Source organism: Papio anubis, chromosome 2, assembly GCF_008728515.1.
Source record: "Papio anubis isolate 15944 chromosome 2, Panubis1.0, whole genome shotgun sequence".
Lineage (NCBI taxonomy): Eukaryota > Metazoa > Chordata > Mammalia > Primates > Cercopithecidae > Papio > Papio anubis.
In genome coordinates, this window is record NC_044977.1 from 85,604,830 (window position 1) to 85,621,808 (window position 16,979).

Here is a 16,979-nt window from a genome sequence, read left to right on the forward strand (position 1 = left end):
CTACAGAAAACATATGGCAGCCTTGGTTCTCCACTGAACGGCGCAAGAGGGAACTGTGTCCTCACCTCCTGAATCAGAGCTTCCAGATAATTAAATTTGACATCTTAATGTCAAAACAATGGGTTGTATAAAAAATGACCTTAGGGCTTAAAACAAATACAACTATAGGTTCCCTTAATATTGTACCAAACGTTGGTACTCACAATCCATGTGTTTGCAACAAATACGTGGGAAACTTTGGGCAAGTTTTTACCTTCTCTGTCCCTGTTTTGTAATTTATATTAAAAGTAATAGTAACATCCTGGATGGGCATGGTGGCTCACACCTGTTATCCCAGCACTTTGGGAGGTCGAGGCAGGTGGACCACCCGAGGTCAGGAGTTAGAGACCAGCCTGACGAACATGGCGAAACCCCGTCTCTACCAAAAATACAAAATAATTAGCTGGGCATGGTGGTGTGTGCCTATAATCCCAGCTACTCCAGAGGCTGAGGCAGGAGAATCGCTTGAACTTGGGAGGTGGAGGTTGCAGTAAGCCGAGACCAGGCCACTGCAATTCAGCCTGGATGACAGAGTGAGACTTGGTCTCAAAAAAAAAAAAAAAGTAATAGTAACATCTTCATTCATTCATTCACCATTTACTTAATAAACCTATTACATGGGTTTTGAAGAAAGTATGGGAAACAAAGAAGTCATTTGAAATTTAATGTCTAGTGAGTTGTTTGTTACTTTAAAGTGAGATAATGCAATAAAGTGTGCAGGCAGAAACTACTATGATCTTCAACAGCTATGCCTCCTCTTCTTCCAAGACACACTACTAGACAACATTTCCCAGCATCTCTTGCTCTTAGAGATGGTCATGTGATTTAATTCTGGCTAATAGAATGTGAGCAGAAGTGGTAAGTACCTTTTCCAACTAATGGAGAGGGCTCTGAGAGCCAAGAAGAGGTCACAGCCACAAGATGGAAGAAGCCTGGGTTCCTGAATGACAGCATGGAGCCCAGGTCCCTGTCAACTTGAACTAGACTGTGATAAGAGAAATAAATGAGCTATTCTGTTAAACCACTGAGATTTCGGTGTTATTTGTTAAAATAGCATAATTTTAATACAAATTATTAGCAATATGTGCCCCATTGTAAGCACTAAATGCGTGATTGATAGGATTGTCATTTTAAAATATATTCCTAGTTTTCTACGTTTCTTATTTGTATATGTCTTATAGGATAGTAAATCCAAAGGCAGAGGTCCAGGAAGAAGGGAGGGAGGGAGGGAGGGAGGGAGGTAGGGAGGATGGGAGGGACAGAAGACAATAATAAAACTTTAAAATAGCTCTGTATAAACTGTGTACCTGGGTGCCATTTGGTCATCCACAATTCCTAGGACACTATTTTCACTATTATCTATGTGCCTCCAATGTCAAACTTTCTTCCTAACCAAATGAAATTTCTGCATGGATTTGTGGTGCCAAGGGCCTCCTCCCCACTATTCCTGGCTGCAGCTGTCACTAGGCCTGGCTGCCTTCCCTGGCATTAGATCACCATACCACATGGTTTGGATGGGGAGCCTGTTGACAGGGATGGAGGAGCACTTGGCCATGGCTTTACCAAGGCAGACCTTATAACTGGGAGAAATGCTCATATTTGTTATAAGGGCTCATCACACATTGAGACCCTTGGCAGAGAAAGACAGATGTTACTTCTGGGGCTAATCCTTTTGATGAGAGAGGAGGCAAACTCTAAGCATGCTATATTTATACAGATAATTCAGCTAGTCACTGGAAGATAAGACATCTCAAATATTCCAGTAAAGGAAATGTGCCTTTACTTGCTTCTTAGACATAATTTTTGTTGTAGCGAGTTGAATATACAGAAGTATAGGCAGAAAATGTTTATTTTCCCTCTTTGCTTTAGTCTCCCCTCCAAGGAATCAGCATTATCAGTTTGGTGAGTGACCTTTCCCACTTATTCCATTTTCAGACAAACAAATGCATATTTATAGGGTTAATTCCTCCATCTCTAACACTTTTTTGAATATAAATGGGATTATACAATAGGCTTCCTATTCAAATTGCTTTATTTTGCCTCACATTTTATTATGAATATTCTCCCAGATGGGTATATTTAGTTCTAATTGTTCTTTTTATTTGTTTATTATTATTATTTTTTGAGACAGGGTCTCACTCTGTTGCCCAGGCTAGAGTGTACTGGTGTGATCTCGGCTCACTGCAGTTTTCACCTCCTGGACTCAGGTGATCCCCCTACCTCAGCCTCCCAAGTAGCTCAGACTATAGGTGCTCACCACTACGCCTGGCTAATTTTTTGTATTTTTGGTAGAGATGGAGTTTCACCATGTTACTCGGGTTGGCTTTGAACTCCTGGACTCAAGTAATCCACCCACCTTAGCCTCCCAAAGTGCTAGGATTGCAAGCGTGAACCACTAAGCCTGGCCTTTATTCTTACCTGTATAAGGTTGCCTGGGAGAAAGAGCTATTACATGCTGGATTTCAAGACACTGTCAATTTTATTTCAGGGTTAATAATCATTGATTTTTCATTTCAGGGAAATTAAATGGTAAATAGACTAACATATTAGAAAACAATCTGGCTTAAAAAGGGCAAAAGAATATGTCTCAGAAGCTTGGAAATTCTTGAAATCTCAGTGTGATTATAAACACAGTTTTACTCTAAGGGTGCATCTGCAGCTAGCTCCCATGTGGGAAACTGGGGTTCTGGTAGGTTTTGGGGCCAGGAGCCCCTCATAGTACAGTTCTCCTCTTTAGGGAGTGGCTCTGGCCTGAGCTGACATTCAGCATCTCTCCTTGGTTCCTCTTTTTGCAAGCATGGCTGTCTTGCCATCTCTTGGATTTGCTCACCATGGGAGGGAGGGAGGGAGGGAGAGACAGAAGGCGCTGCCCAGTATTAGCATGCATATCACACACCCTCCCTTTGTTCTCTTGGCTGAGGTCAGATGGAATAAATCAATCAGCCTCCACATCCAAGTGTCCGGGGGGCAGTGCAGGCCATGTGTGCATTGTCCATCTTTTAACCCCCAATTGGGGTCAGCATGAGTAAACCAGAACCAAAAAAAACCCCTGGGCAGTAAGCAGATGTTGCCAGGAACCCATCAACTCCGGGGCTTCTCTATGAGTTTCCTGGACATTTGTGTTTTAGGTGGGAGCAGCCAGCTCAGACTCTTTGAGGTCTATAAATCCATGCTGCTAATAGGAGATGCCACTTTGTTTTTTGTTTTGTTTTGAGAAGGAGTCTCACTCTGTCATCCAGGCTGGAGTGCAGTGGCATGATCTTGGCTCACTGCAACCTCTGCCTCCCGGGTTCAAGCGATTCTCCTGCCTCAGCCTCCTGAGTAGCTGAGATTACAGAAGGCCACCATAATGTCCAGCTAATTTTTGTATTTTAGTAGAGATGGGGTTTCACCTTGTTGGCCAGGCTGGTCTCAAACTCCTGTCCTCAATTTATCCGCCCGCCTCAGCCTCCCAAAGTATTGGGATTACAGGCGTGAGCCATCATGCCTGGCCAAGATGCCACTTTGGATCTCTTGCTCTACCAGATATGTGCTAGGCACTTAAGCATCACTTGATCCTCCCTGCCTCCGGTGAGGTAGGTATTATCTACATTCTACAGATAGGATGCTGATGCTCAGAGAGCCTGGGATTTTCCCGGGACCACACAACTTTAGAGAATAAACAGCATGAAAATGTGCTTCTTCGTTTAGCTTTTAATCAGAAGTGTCCTTGACTGCCTTTGGTTCTCTGCCAGGGTCTTGACCTCCAACATCCACTTATGCTGTCAATAGATTCATCTTTTTCAGGCCCCCAAGTCTAAGATATCTGGATCCCAGTTGGGCCTTATAGACACAGCTAAATATCTCCACTATAACCTAAAGAGGTATTTAAATTCCCTGTCCAAGCCCACTTAAAGTTGGTAAGTACAGTGCCTTTCAATCCCATTTATACTTTTTGACCAGAATGACAAGGTTCTGAACATAAGAAGGCCTTAAAGATCATCTTACCCGATCCCCTCATTTGATAGATGAGGCCACAGGAGAGTGGATAAGTTTGCCTGGGTGGTGGGAGTTGGGGGTGGGTGACAGGTGGGGTGGTGGACTAGTGAGAGCAGTGGCTAGAGGATGGGATAACCAGAGTTTGCAGATCACAGCCTGTGGGCCGATCTATGCCTCTACCTGTTTTTGTAAATAGTTTTATTGGAATGCAGGCACACCCATTGATTTATGTATTGTCTTTGGCTGTTTCCAAACTATAACAGCAGAGTCCAATAATTGCAATGGAGACTGATGGCCCTTAAGGTCTAAAATATTTACTATCTGACCTTCACAAAAAAATGTTTCTGATCCCAGGGAAAGAGAGAGGCACACAGGTAGATATGAGTTATTATTAACTTTCTAGTTCTTAGAGGGAGCGTTAAGTTCACAAGTGTTTGTTGTGTTATGATGAATTAATGATTGAATGCTAATGGGGGCCATTAATGGTTATGTGTTTCCATTAATAATGGAAATTATTATCATTAAATGCTGTGCACTTGAAAGAGATAGGAAGGAGGGACTGGAAAGAAGGAGGGAAGAAGTCATTGAGTTCTTAAGATTTAAGTGGCTCTTCATCACCTGACTTGCTTTGTCACCTATACCTGACATTTCCCCTTTGTATCTGTGATGTTCAAAAACATGCTGGAGAGAAGGACAAAAGATGGCAGGTTGGGTAATGTGGGCTTTCTGGAAGAGGCAGGATGAATATACTGGGTTCTATGGGGTGAGAAGGGGCTTGGCCAAATGACGAAAGAGTCCACAAAGTACAGGCTGTTGAAAATCATCAAAATTTGATTTTTTTCAACTTCCATTCACAACGGGCCTCTTCCCTCTGTACCTGCAGAGTGGCACGAGGGTCCAGGTTCCATGGCCCTCTGTCAGGACCTCCCTCAGGACATCCCTCCTGCTGACCAGTCCAGGTTGTCCTCAGATGCTAGCAGCATGCAAGTCCTGGAAGCCTTTCTCATGGGAAATTGTGAACACCTAGGAAGACACTCTGGGCCATGATGGGTACTGCCGTATTTAATCCTGGGCACGGCCTGGTAAAGTGAGGGCTATTGTTGTCCCCATGTCAGAGATGGGGCTCTGGGTGGGCAAGTCACTTGCCTGGAGACAGAGAGCTGGTGATGGTGGAGCCAAATACTGACTCTGGACCCACCTGATTCCAGAGCCCAAACCCAATGGCTCAATTATACTTCCTGGAGCCCGGGATTGCACTTCATGCTGCCTCCATAAAAGCGTACACACAGTGACACACAGTTAGAACATTTTGTTTTATCTAGAAGAGCAGCTTCAGGCATTGAAACCCCACCTCAGCAAATGGCAGGGGATTTGCACATTCAAAGAAACGGTTCCAGTCCCTGGTGGGAAAGTTCCCTGCAGCTTCAATTAGAGAACAGTCACAGTTGACCGACGCCTGATGCTCACAGGGGCGGCTTTATGGTTTTATATGCGAAAAATGAGGGCAGGGCCAGGACCTCAGCATCAGGGAAACGAAGAAAGATTAAGAAGTATTTCTAAAGTCACACTAACCAAAAGGTCAATTCGACTGGGGGGCTGGGGAATGGGCGGGGTGTGGGGGCAGCGAACAAGCAAGGCAGCAGCTGAGAAGTATTTGCGGCACCAGAAGGAAGGTTGTGATGTCCACTAAAGGAAACCATGGCTATGAATTTCAGGGCATCAAGACCCTGTCAACACAGCTAATCCCCACAGATGTTGGCTGAATAAGCCTTCGATGACCAAAGAAGTGCACTGTGCAAACCGTGTCAGCCTCCAGCAGGCCAATTTGTCCTCATATTACACACTCTGCGGGCTCTGCTGCTTGACCCCCAGGTCGAGGGTCCCGTCCGGCATCCCCCAACCCAATGAGGGGTGACCCAGCATGGTTAATAAGTCAACAGAATTCAGAAGCCACGGCCGGATTAAGAAGGCAGTTTTATTTTGGTGCCCTGTACTTCAAGCAGATTAAATAATCAAAAAGGCCGAGCCATTGGGGTCATGTTTGAATGCTACAGCTGTTCACCAAGGTTTGACAAACATTCTTTATGCAGCTCATCATCTGAATGGGAAAGGCAGGGATGATCCTGGGGAGGCCAACATTTTAAGAAAGAAGAGGGGCATGATCCCAAGATCCTCTTATGGAAACTGATCCCAGCCAGATGGAGACAAGGGGAAGGGCTGCTTAAATAAGTGGGCTTTTGAAAGCAACAACTGTTTTCTGCATTGAAGGAAGGCAAGGGCAGGGTTCAGAAAGACTGAATGTAAAGCTGGGCTCCCAGTCTGCCATGCCCTTCGTGTGTTGCTCTGCACATTAATTAAGGGGTCTACGAGGTCAGCAAGGACGCCCGAGAAGACTCAGTCATGAAAGGTGAGCCCTGATCCATTCCCATTGGAAAAGTTCTTGTCTGGGAGAAAGACGGGATCCCCTCACAAAGGTATCTATGGGAAATCTATTTTCAAGTCGTCTGTCTTAAAAGACTGGACAGATATGGAAAATGTCTCTGCATGGGAGGATTTATGTTTGTGCATGTTGGGTGCAGAGGAAGAGGGTGGAAAGAAATGGATGCAGCCATGACATGAATATGCAGTTGGCATGTCACGGGCCATTTCATAGAAAACATGGTGCTTGGAGTTGGAGTTCATATATTATTCCTTTGAGGGGAAGAGTGGAACCAAAGAAAGAATGAACAAATTGGCTACAATCTCAGAGAGGCAAGCCTTTCATTAATAGATTAGTGGATTCTGCGGCAAACATATTCTCTGGTTTAATAATTAATTTCCTGCAACTAATTAATACCTGAGCCCCGCAGCTAAAAGTGAGGGGTGTCCGTTCATTACTGAGGGGAAGACGTTTTGGCTTTGAAAGGAGTCATTTAGATTATTTGCAAAATTATAGAAAGGAAAACAGTGGTTTTGCTCTTTGATATTCTGGAAAGGGGAAGGGGACTGTGATGTTCTGCATCCCTTGAACTAAATTAAACTGAGAAGAATCTCTTTCAGAAGCCTCTCTAAACATCTTCCCTATTGCCCTAGAGCACTGTTAGCCTCACTAGAGAATTTAAGGAAGAAAGGGGAAAAGGCTCAAGTGCATGACAGCCACACTGTGTTTCCCTAGTTGAGGCCCAAAGCAAGCAAGCAAGCGAGCAAACAAAGCCCCTTTCAAGAGCTTCAACTATGAGTAGATAACTATTTTGAGTTTTGAATATTATTGTGTGGCCTAACGAATTCCTCTACTGCTTTATAATAAAATGCCCTTGACAGATGTTTCCCATATTTTGAAATTCAAGTCTCAGAAAAAAAACCAGAAGGGAGTGTTATAGCTACTTTGGTGAATGACAGAGCAGTATCTAAGAAAATGTGAACTTAACCTCCTCTCTGAGCCCTGTAAGAAGACTTCTTTGGATTCCAGAGACCCTCTCCCAGTTCCTGCACAGCCAAGGCAGTCTGAACAAGGATGCTATTTTACAGCATCATTTAGAATGAAGAAAAAAACTGCAACAGCTCAACTACCCCTCATAAGAGTGGGGGTAAATATTAATACTAAATGTGGCATCGTCTCACCATGGAATATGCTACAGCAGTTGAAATGAATGAATTAGCTTTCCACGTATCAATGTGGATAGATCAGTTTTGAGTGAACAGAGCAAATTGCAGACTGAGACATGTTGATGATTACATTTATTTGGATTTTTTAAAAGTGTTATGCAAAACAGTGTGTGTGTGCGTGTGTGTGTGTGTGCGTGTATTTGACAGGCAGCAGAGCACAGCAGATAAGAACTCTGACAGACTCTGGAGGGAGGAAGACAGCCCTGGTCCTTATCACAGCTCTGCTATAATACTTATTCTCCATGTGAACTTGGGCAAGTGATTCAGCTTTTCTGTGCCTAGCTTCCTCATCTTTCAAAAGGGGGTAATAATGGAACCATATTTACAAGGTTATAAGGATTAATTAATATACATATTTATAAAGCACTTAGAATGGTAGTTGTATGCTATATGGTTATTTGCTATTTTTGTCATTACTAACGATTGTTTTTAAACTGTCTGGAGAGATACATCAGTAATGGTGTGAGGAAAGGGGCTTATGCTGGAAAATAGAAATTAGGCATGAATCAAAGTAAGTTCAACTGTGTAAGTCATGCATTGCTCTTTTGAGTTAAAAGGAAAAAGAATCAAGGAAGTATGATAACCCATGAATGACTTGCAGAACTGTTATAGAAAAGGGGTATTCATTATATTATTCTTAATGCTTTTCTATATTTTTATAATCTTGAATAAAAAAGCAGCAGACACTATCCTTGTTCATGGAATTACAACGGCAAAAATGGATATCAATATGTAGCAGTGTTTTAGAGCTGCCTTATCCAATACAGTAACCATTAGCCACATGTGGCTATTTTTGTTTAAAATAGTTAAAATGAAATGCAAATAAAAATTCAGTCCCTTGGTTGCAGTAGTGCCATCTCAAGAGCTCGATAGCGACACACGGCTATTGGCTCCCATACTGGACAGCAGATGCAGGACACTTCTATCATCACAGAACGTTGTATTAGACAGCACTGTTCTGCTGCATACGTTACAGAAATGTGGATATCTGAAATCCTCTATCACTCGTTTACACATCTGGCCCCACATAATTCTGCTGTGGCCTACAAAGGGCATATATCCCCCAAATATTTTTTTCACTCTTCTATTTGATATCACTAAGTCTTCCATCTTCTGAATCAGAAGACACTGAGAGAATACTTTTCTCAAGGCTTCCAACAATAGTTGGCACAAAGATTGCACTAGTTACTGACACTGGGGATGTACTCTGTCCAGCCTGGCTCTACTAAAGATGGTGAGTGACAGAATCTCTCTTCCAGATTGTAGAAGGTCTTACCTGGCTGGAAAGCACATTACCTGTAAATTCAAAGGGGAAAAAGTGCTGATACCACACCTCACAAACTGGTTCCTATCCCAATTTCTTTCTGTTTGTTGTAGGTGAACTGCTCCTGTTTTCCAGTGTGATTGTCCTGCTCCAGGTGGTATATGGCTGCCCAGACAAGTGCCGATGTCACTCATCTACAAATTTTGTAGACTGCAGCCAGCAGGGTCTGGCTGAAATTCCTTCCCATTTACCTCCTCAGACTCGAACACTGCATTTACAAGATAATCAGATACACCATCTTCCTGCTTTTGCATTTAGGTCAGTGCCATGGCTCACGGCCTTAAACTTGTCCAACAATTCCCTTTCAGATCTGGCCCCTGGAGCTTTCCATGGGCTTCAGCACTTGCAGGTTTTAAACTTAACCCAGAATTCACTCCTTTCCCTGGAAAGCAGACTTTTCCATTCCCTCCCTCAGCTGAGGGAGCTTGATTTGTCATCAAACAACATAAGCCACCTTCCCACATCCCTGGGAGAGACTTGGGAGAACCTAACTATACTTGCGGTTCAACAAAACCAGCTTCAGCAGCTTGATCGAGCGCTCCTGGAATCCATGCCCAGTGTGAGGCTTTTATTTCTCAAGGACAACCTCTGGAAATGCAATTGTCACTTGCTTGGCCTTAAACTCTGGTTGGAGAAATTTATCTATAAAGGTGAGTCATGTCTATTTGGAACCCCCCCCATCTGTGTGTTACCAGCCTAGGATATATCTCATCTGTTCTCTGCATTAGAAAGAATGTGGAGGAGTGTGTAAGGGGTGGATTTGGGCTTTTATACATCGGTGCCATTTCCCGGTATGGCAAAAGAGTCAAGTGAGTCATTAGAAGGTGTTTAAATTCAGGATCTAAATTAATCTACAAATATGTTACATGGAGATAACTTTCACTTGTTTAATTAATACGACATGAAGTTACTTATCTGGGAGTATGCTGTTAAGAAGGAGGACATTCAATCACCACCTGAATAACTGCTCAACCCCAAATAGCACTACACTCTTATTTTCAAGTGTGTTCCAATTATGGGTATGGTTATCTCTCTCTGGGATATTTTTCTCTCTTTGTCTGCTTCTACCCATTTGACAACTGTAATTCTCTAAAATTATCCTTTCTGCTTTAGCAAGCACCACTGTCACTGAAATTGGGTGCAACAGAGCCTCTCTCTAAAGTTACTCACAATTTCTTTAACACGATGACAAAAGCAAAGCAAGAGATCTCAGACTATTAAAGATGAGGGGCTCTGGAAACCACCCAGGGTTAGCAAACTACAGCCCCAGGGCCACAGTCCATCTCCTGTTTCTGTAAATAAAGTTTTATTGGAACACAGCCATGCCCATTCATTATATACTGAGTGAGCGGTTGCTTTGCACTATAAAAGCAGAGTAGTTGTGACAGGGGCTGTGTTGTCTATCTGGCTCTTTACAGAAAAGTTTGCCAACCCTTGTTGTCAATAGGCAACAGAGTCCCAGAGAGGTTCAGTGACCTGCCCAAGATCACAGAGCAGAAGCCCAGGTGAGAACAGAATGCATGGCCTTTGGGTCTTGACCCAACATTCTTTCCTCCACTTCACAGTGCTTCTCTCCTCCTAGCTCTCAGCATGATTCAATCATTCCTATATTTGAGTGCCTTTTGTATTTCAGGCACTGAGAAGATGGCAGTGCCTAATCATCATAGAGATTTCATTCTGGTAGTAGAAACAGATGTTAAATAAGATGATAAATAAAGATACATGTTTAGAATAGTAATTAGTGCTAAGAAACAATGAGGCAGGGGAAGGGGAGAGTGATAGAATGGGGGTCTCATTTTTGATAGGATGGATGGGAAGATGTCTCCAAGGAGGTGACATGGCTGAGCAGAGCCCAAAGACTGCGGAGGAATGAGCCATGAGATAATTGGGGGAAGGAATAGTGAGCACAAAGGGCTTGATGAGGGGGAAAGCTTGGCTTGGCTGCAGGACAAAGAGAGAGACAAGACAGTGGCTAGTGCAGAGGAAGGGAGTGAGTGGACACAGACAAGACAACACCAGTACTTGGGGGCCAGATCATGCAGAAGTGTGCAGAGAAGTCCAAGATGCCTGGACTTTAAGTGAGATGGAAAGCTCTTGAAGAGTTTTAGTCAAGGGAACAATATGATCTGATTACAATGTAGAAGGTCACTCTGTAGACTCTTGGGAGAACTGACCAAAGGCTGCAGAAGAAGAACCAGGGAGATGAGGGAGAAGGTGATTTCAGTCAGCCAGCGAAGATGATGGTGGCCCAAACCAGGGTGGCGAGACCTGATCAATGCTGGGAGATACTTGGAATACTGAACTGACAGACATTGCTAATGGGTTGGAGTGGGTGATTAAGAGAAGACCATAATTATGGGAACGTCTATTTTGATTTGTCCTGCAGTGATAACCAGGTAAATGGTGATGCCTTCAGCTGACAAGGGGCAAAGAGGAGACTGGGGGGAGTGAGTGAGTGTGTTGGGGAGGTGGTCAATTAGGACTTCAGCTTGGGGCATGTCAAGTTTGAGATGTCCTGTACAGATCCATGGGGAATGGTTGAGTTGGAGGTTGTATATTTAAGCCTGAAGCTCAGAAAGATGTTGGAGCTACAGACATGAATTAGGGAATCAACAGTGTCTGCATGGTTGCAGTGGTTCTCAGCAGGAATGAGGTTAGGGTGAATACAACATGGGTTCAAACTTACGATATTGAATAAATCCTTCTCAACAATGTAACAGCAAACTACATAATCAATAACCACTCGGCATTCAAGCCAACCAGCAACAGCAGCCACGTACTATGGCAACCTCTTTCTTATAAGAGGTTGCAAATAAATTGTTTACATCTACAGGTAAAGTGGCTTGAACTATTGTATTCTGGATTAAATCGTAAGCACAGGCCAGTCCAATACAGAAAGACAGTTTTCATCAAAGAACATTTCTTGATTAAAAAAAAAAAAAAAGTTCCCAGGACTAGGGCACTGGAAGCAACCTGGGATGGGATGCATTCTGCCCTACTCTGCCACAAACTTGCTGGTGGTCTTTGGGAAAATCAGGACACTTCACTAGCACTCAGTGTCACCAGAGGGAAACTGACAGTTTTAAGCCAGGGAGTTCCTACGGCCCATTCCGGTCCTCAGATTCTGTGATGCAGTTCAACACTCCCTCACAACAGAGCTGCATGAGCACAGATCACAGCTTTTTTTTCTTCGGAGAGAGGCAAAACTTGATTTGGGGTAATAAGACCTGGATGTCCCAACATAACTAGGAAAAATCCAAATACGTGCCAAACATGGGAGGCAGTCGGATTATAGATATATTGAATGCAGGCAAAATAAGGGAACAGATATTAGTCAAGATCTTCTTTATAAAAAAGATATATAAACAAATGCAAACACTACAGGTACTAGACAGGGCAGGCTAATTGACATAACAGACTAGCCCAGATTTTAGTTATATGTGCAATAAAATCTGTTGCTCATTCATGTCATAGTTGAAGGGAAATGGGGGCAGGGTCTGCATTTCATGCAGCCATTTAGGGACATAAGCCCCCTCCAGCTTGTGATGCCACCAACTTTATCACGTGGCCTCTAAGGTCATCCCCAAGTGGCAACAAAATGCATGGCGGATTACACTGGGGTTTTATGGCCTGGAAGTGGCATTAATTGGTTCCATTGTCCAGAATTCAATCATATGGCCCCAAATGGACCACAAAAAGTGGGAAAATTTAGTCTTTCTGCTGGCCTAAGAGCAAAAAGATGTGCTTTGGTGAATACATAATAATATCTCCTCCACAGAAATACGCGCACAGATTGTATGATTACTATTCCTCTCTATTTACCAGTAAACAAGTCATCTTCACTTCATTAAACATTTACTCTGAGCTAGGTATTATGCTAAATACTTGACATATTTTATCCAACTGAGTCCTCAGAGCAATCTTGGGAAGTGAGTTTTAATTATCCTCGTCTCCCACTCTCCAGATGAGCAAGCAGAGGCACAATGTGGTCAAGGAAATTTTCCAGGGCTGCACAGCTAAGTAATGTTCAGACTCAAGATTTGAATCTAGTTTCTCCCAAGACAGAGGTGAAGAGCTACTAGTGATCAGATAGAGAACAATGAGCACTTAGCAAGCTGGAGCTTCCTGCATTGTCAGTTACATAAATCTAGAAGGATGTGGGACCCTCTGGCCGTAATCAGCAGATTTGGCTAGGGGGTCACGGCCCATGAAATGGTGGAAAGTGGGAGTTGCATCCTGGCTGAGGATCACCTGCACAGGAGACCATAGAGCATTTGGCAGCCATAGCCCCTGCCTTCCAGCTATGTCCCAGGCTCTAGTCTGGGTATTTCCTTGGCTCTGGGTCCAGAGGCTGTGGCTCCCATCCTAATACTGAACAGCAGAAAGTCTGGAACTGGAGAGAAACAGTTCTTAAGTCTGGGGTGATCGGGTAAACCACCCTAGTCAAGGTGGAAGTCAGCTGATGAACCTGTCCATCCCCCTGGCAGGTGGCTTTGCTTCCCCTTGTAGAAGTCTCCATGCTCTCCGGCTGGATTAAATATCATGACTACTTCTCAGTGCCCCATCACTTCATTTCTGTCTCTCTGACCTTTTTGTCTTGCAACCAACTTCCTGGGAGAGGCTCTTATGGTCAGGTGCAGAGGAATGAAATGGTCCATGAGGTAAGAATCCTTAATCTCAATGGCACTTTGGACTCATCTGGAGCGGCTGCTCTGAACCTCTGGCCTCATGAAAATCAGTGGCTCAAAAAAGGAAGAAATTCCCTTTTTATCTTTCTGCTTTAGGGTGGGGACTGTTTCCTCAGAGGATTGCTAGAAAAGCCAGGAGGAATCCAAGAGACTCTGGTGGTAGGTGATTCAGTTTTAAGCAGTGGCAGCAAAAAGGACATGGGTTGAATTTTGCCACTGCCGCTTACCCTGGTGTGTTGGGGCCACCTGATAATCCTTGCACTGCAAGATAGGCCCTATGTACTTACAGGGCCACTTAGGACTTATCTTGTAGGCTTAGAGAGAATAAATGTGAAAGCATTCCTAGAACTCTGAAGTGCCACGCAGTGGAGGGTGCTAATAATGTTGAAGTGATGCCCTCTGCATATGTCTTTCTGGTATAATTTCATATTTCACTTACTGTGTGTACTAAGAATCTCCTCCAATCTAACTTTGCTAACAGCAGTGCCAATCTTTTCAGCTGGCCTAGGGGAGGTGCTTATGGCAGCCTGAAAGGGCCAAGGCACAGGTCATGGGGCAGTTCTGTCCACTCAAAGGCTTCCTAGAAGACAGTGCCGAGGGCCATCCTGCCCACTCCTCTGACCTCACAACGCTCCTGAGAGGAGGAAGTGGCGGGGCAGTGAGTGCAGTGGAAAAAACTTGGATGGAGCATGGAGAATTTGGTTTGGGTGTTGTTTCATCCACTCACGAATTCTGTGAGTCCGGACAAGAGTTACCTACAAGAGTGGAGTATTAGGACTTATCTAACAGTGCTTTGTAAACCATCAAGTTGGATACAAATAGGATGCTTTCATGGCAGAAAATTTAGTCAGCAAAGTGCATTTTCCCAAAGCCAAAGAGAAAATCAGTGGTCACACTAGACTAGACTTCAGTCTGCTACCTCAGTGCTCTTTCTAGGAAAGAATGACTGACCACCCAAATTCCCCCTGACCAACAGCAGTCTACACACCTGAGGATATCCATCACCTTGCAGGGAAGGGAAACTGGGTTTAATAACCCATTAGAAAGTTCAGTACTCAAAGCCGTAAATGTTCTGAGGCCTGAGGAGACACATTCATGATACCTAATTCCAGGAACTAAATTTCCAGTATTGTCAAATCCACAGATCACTCCAAGACCACTCCATCTCTCCATTTGGCATCACTGAACAGTGCTGAGACACACAGGATCTTTGTAATAAACACATAACAGCACAACAACGCACATTTGTTTTATTTTTTCCTTAGATTTCCAATAGGAATCTGGTACACGAAAGATTTCTTGTCTGTGGGGCTCACTGGGGCTGTGAGTGGCAGGAATGCAGTGGGCAGCCGTGCTCACCATTGGCCCCCAGCGTGCCTTCTTGTCCGCTTTTGCATTGTTTTCTCTGAGCATTTGTAGAACATGAAGGTTACTGGGCTTCTAATGAATTCTTGGTCATAAGTAATTGCCAATTTAGTGTGTGGCATTTTTAGTATTTAGCCAATTTAGGAATCTTAAAATCATAAAATATGGTTGTTACATTCTTTGACTCCAGGATTAAAAAAAAAATGGTACTTCATAAATTCCATCTGCCTAAGTTTTTGCAGGCAGAGGATTTTGGAACTCTGTTGTATCAAGGCTCTGTTATTGTCCTTTGCTTTTGTCTTTTAAAGGGGGAATAACAGACGGTGTCATCTGTGGATCACCAGACACTTGGAAGGGAAAGGACCTCCTTAGGATTCCTCATGAGCTGTACCAGCCCTGCCCTCTTGCTGCTCCTGATCCAGAGTCCTCGCAGCTTCAGTGGCCTGGCTCTACCCACGGTGTGGTCCTGAGGCCTTCTGAGAACCACAACTTGGGGGAGCGAGACCTCTTGGAGTGCGAGCTCAAACCCAAGCCAAGGCCTGCCAACCTGCGTCATGCTATTGCCACCGTCATCATCACTGGGGTTGTGTGTGGGATTGTGTGTCTCATGATGTTGGCAGCTGCCATCTATGGCTGCACCTATGCGGCAATCACAGCCCAGTACCATGGGGGACCCTTGGCGCAAACCAATGATCCTGGGAAGGTGGAAGAAAAAGAGCGACTTGACAGCTCACCAGCCTGAGAGCTTTTGTCTCAAATAGGATTGGTCATTGCAGGCCAGAAGATAGTGTCTGAGTAGGGCTGATGTGTTTACTGTTAGTCTCATTTTGCTTTTGCCAAAAGAAAAAAAAAAAAAAAAAAAAAGATGTGTCTGTAAAAAATATTTCTGGGGAGGAATTTATGTTGTGATTTAAAAAATACCATAGGCAAAATAGAGATGATACTTGTGCTCTGGGCCTGAGAAGTTATGATGATGATTCTATGTGGGGGTAAAACACACAGAGAAAGGGAAGATGCCATCTCTTCCAGGTACTCTTCTGTGGATTAAGTTCCTTTTACAGAGCAACCGAAATTCAAACACACATGCCAGTCAGCATTCCTGGAGCTTTATGGTCCACTGGAAAACTGCCCGATTCTGAGTGCCTGGGAAGAGGCTGGTGATCTTACCCGAGGAGCACCGAATGCCTCTATAATTCAAGTTCATGCTGGATCAGTGATACTTTCAGATGTTGTATATGTTATGTATTTAATGGGAGCGTCTGTTGGTTGGGAATTTCATAGCCTGCCCCAAGAGTCAAAGTCTATTTCATTTTCTAAATCAGAAAATCGTTTGGGGCTTTGTAGGCCTCAGAGGAAGAGGAAGATTCCATGTCCGGATAATAGGACTCAGGCCCCGAGTCTCGGGAATTTTTCTAATGCAAGGGTAAATAACATATAAACAAACACAAAGAGGATGGGGAGCCAGAATTTGGGGCAGATATTACCAAAAGGCCATATCCACCAAGGGATTGGAACCTTCCATTTAGAACTCTTACAGCAGGAATGAATTTAGGTTGGGCTGAGAGCGAGATAATGACTTTTGTGTATCTGTATCTGCATACATAGCACACAGAGTGCACAGAGTTGTACAACCACACCCACATATAAACATACTCAGAGCAATCAGTTTACCCACTAATGAAATGCAGCCGTGTCAGGGTGGAAGCCAGCAGCTGTTGTCCACCACCCAGATTGTCTACTCCCCACGCTGGGATAGGAGTAAGAAGGAAGACTGCAGAGAGTGTGAATTACCAAGAGACTCAAGATAGGTGGCGGCAGCTATCTTCAGTGTTATTTAGGCCATGGTTTTAAAAAATCAGGTGTGGCTGTCTTTACTCCACAGACATGGTCTTGAAGAGTTGCATGCAAAGTGAATTTTTGTAAATTGAATCATCATTTTA

The 16,979-nt window shown here is 43.9% G+C and overlaps 2 protein-coding genes across 6 annotated transcripts in view; one reads left to right on the forward strand and one right to left on the reverse strand.

Moving 5' to 3' along the window:
• Positions 1–16,979, reverse strand: part of CACNA2D3 (calcium voltage-gated channel auxiliary subunit alpha2delta 3) — a 928,576-nt gene that overhangs the window by 134,246 nt on the left and 777,351 nt on the right. The gene's annotated exons all lie outside the window — the stretch shown is intronic.
• On the forward strand, positions 9,030–15,988 carry LRTM1 (leucine rich repeats and transmembrane domains 1; the record flags this gene model as incomplete). The annotated part of the gene is made up of 2 exons (XM_017954447.3): positions 9,030–9,636; positions 15,348–15,988. Coding segments are annotated over 2 exons (1,041 nt in total), but the record flags the coding sequence as incomplete, so codon positions are not given.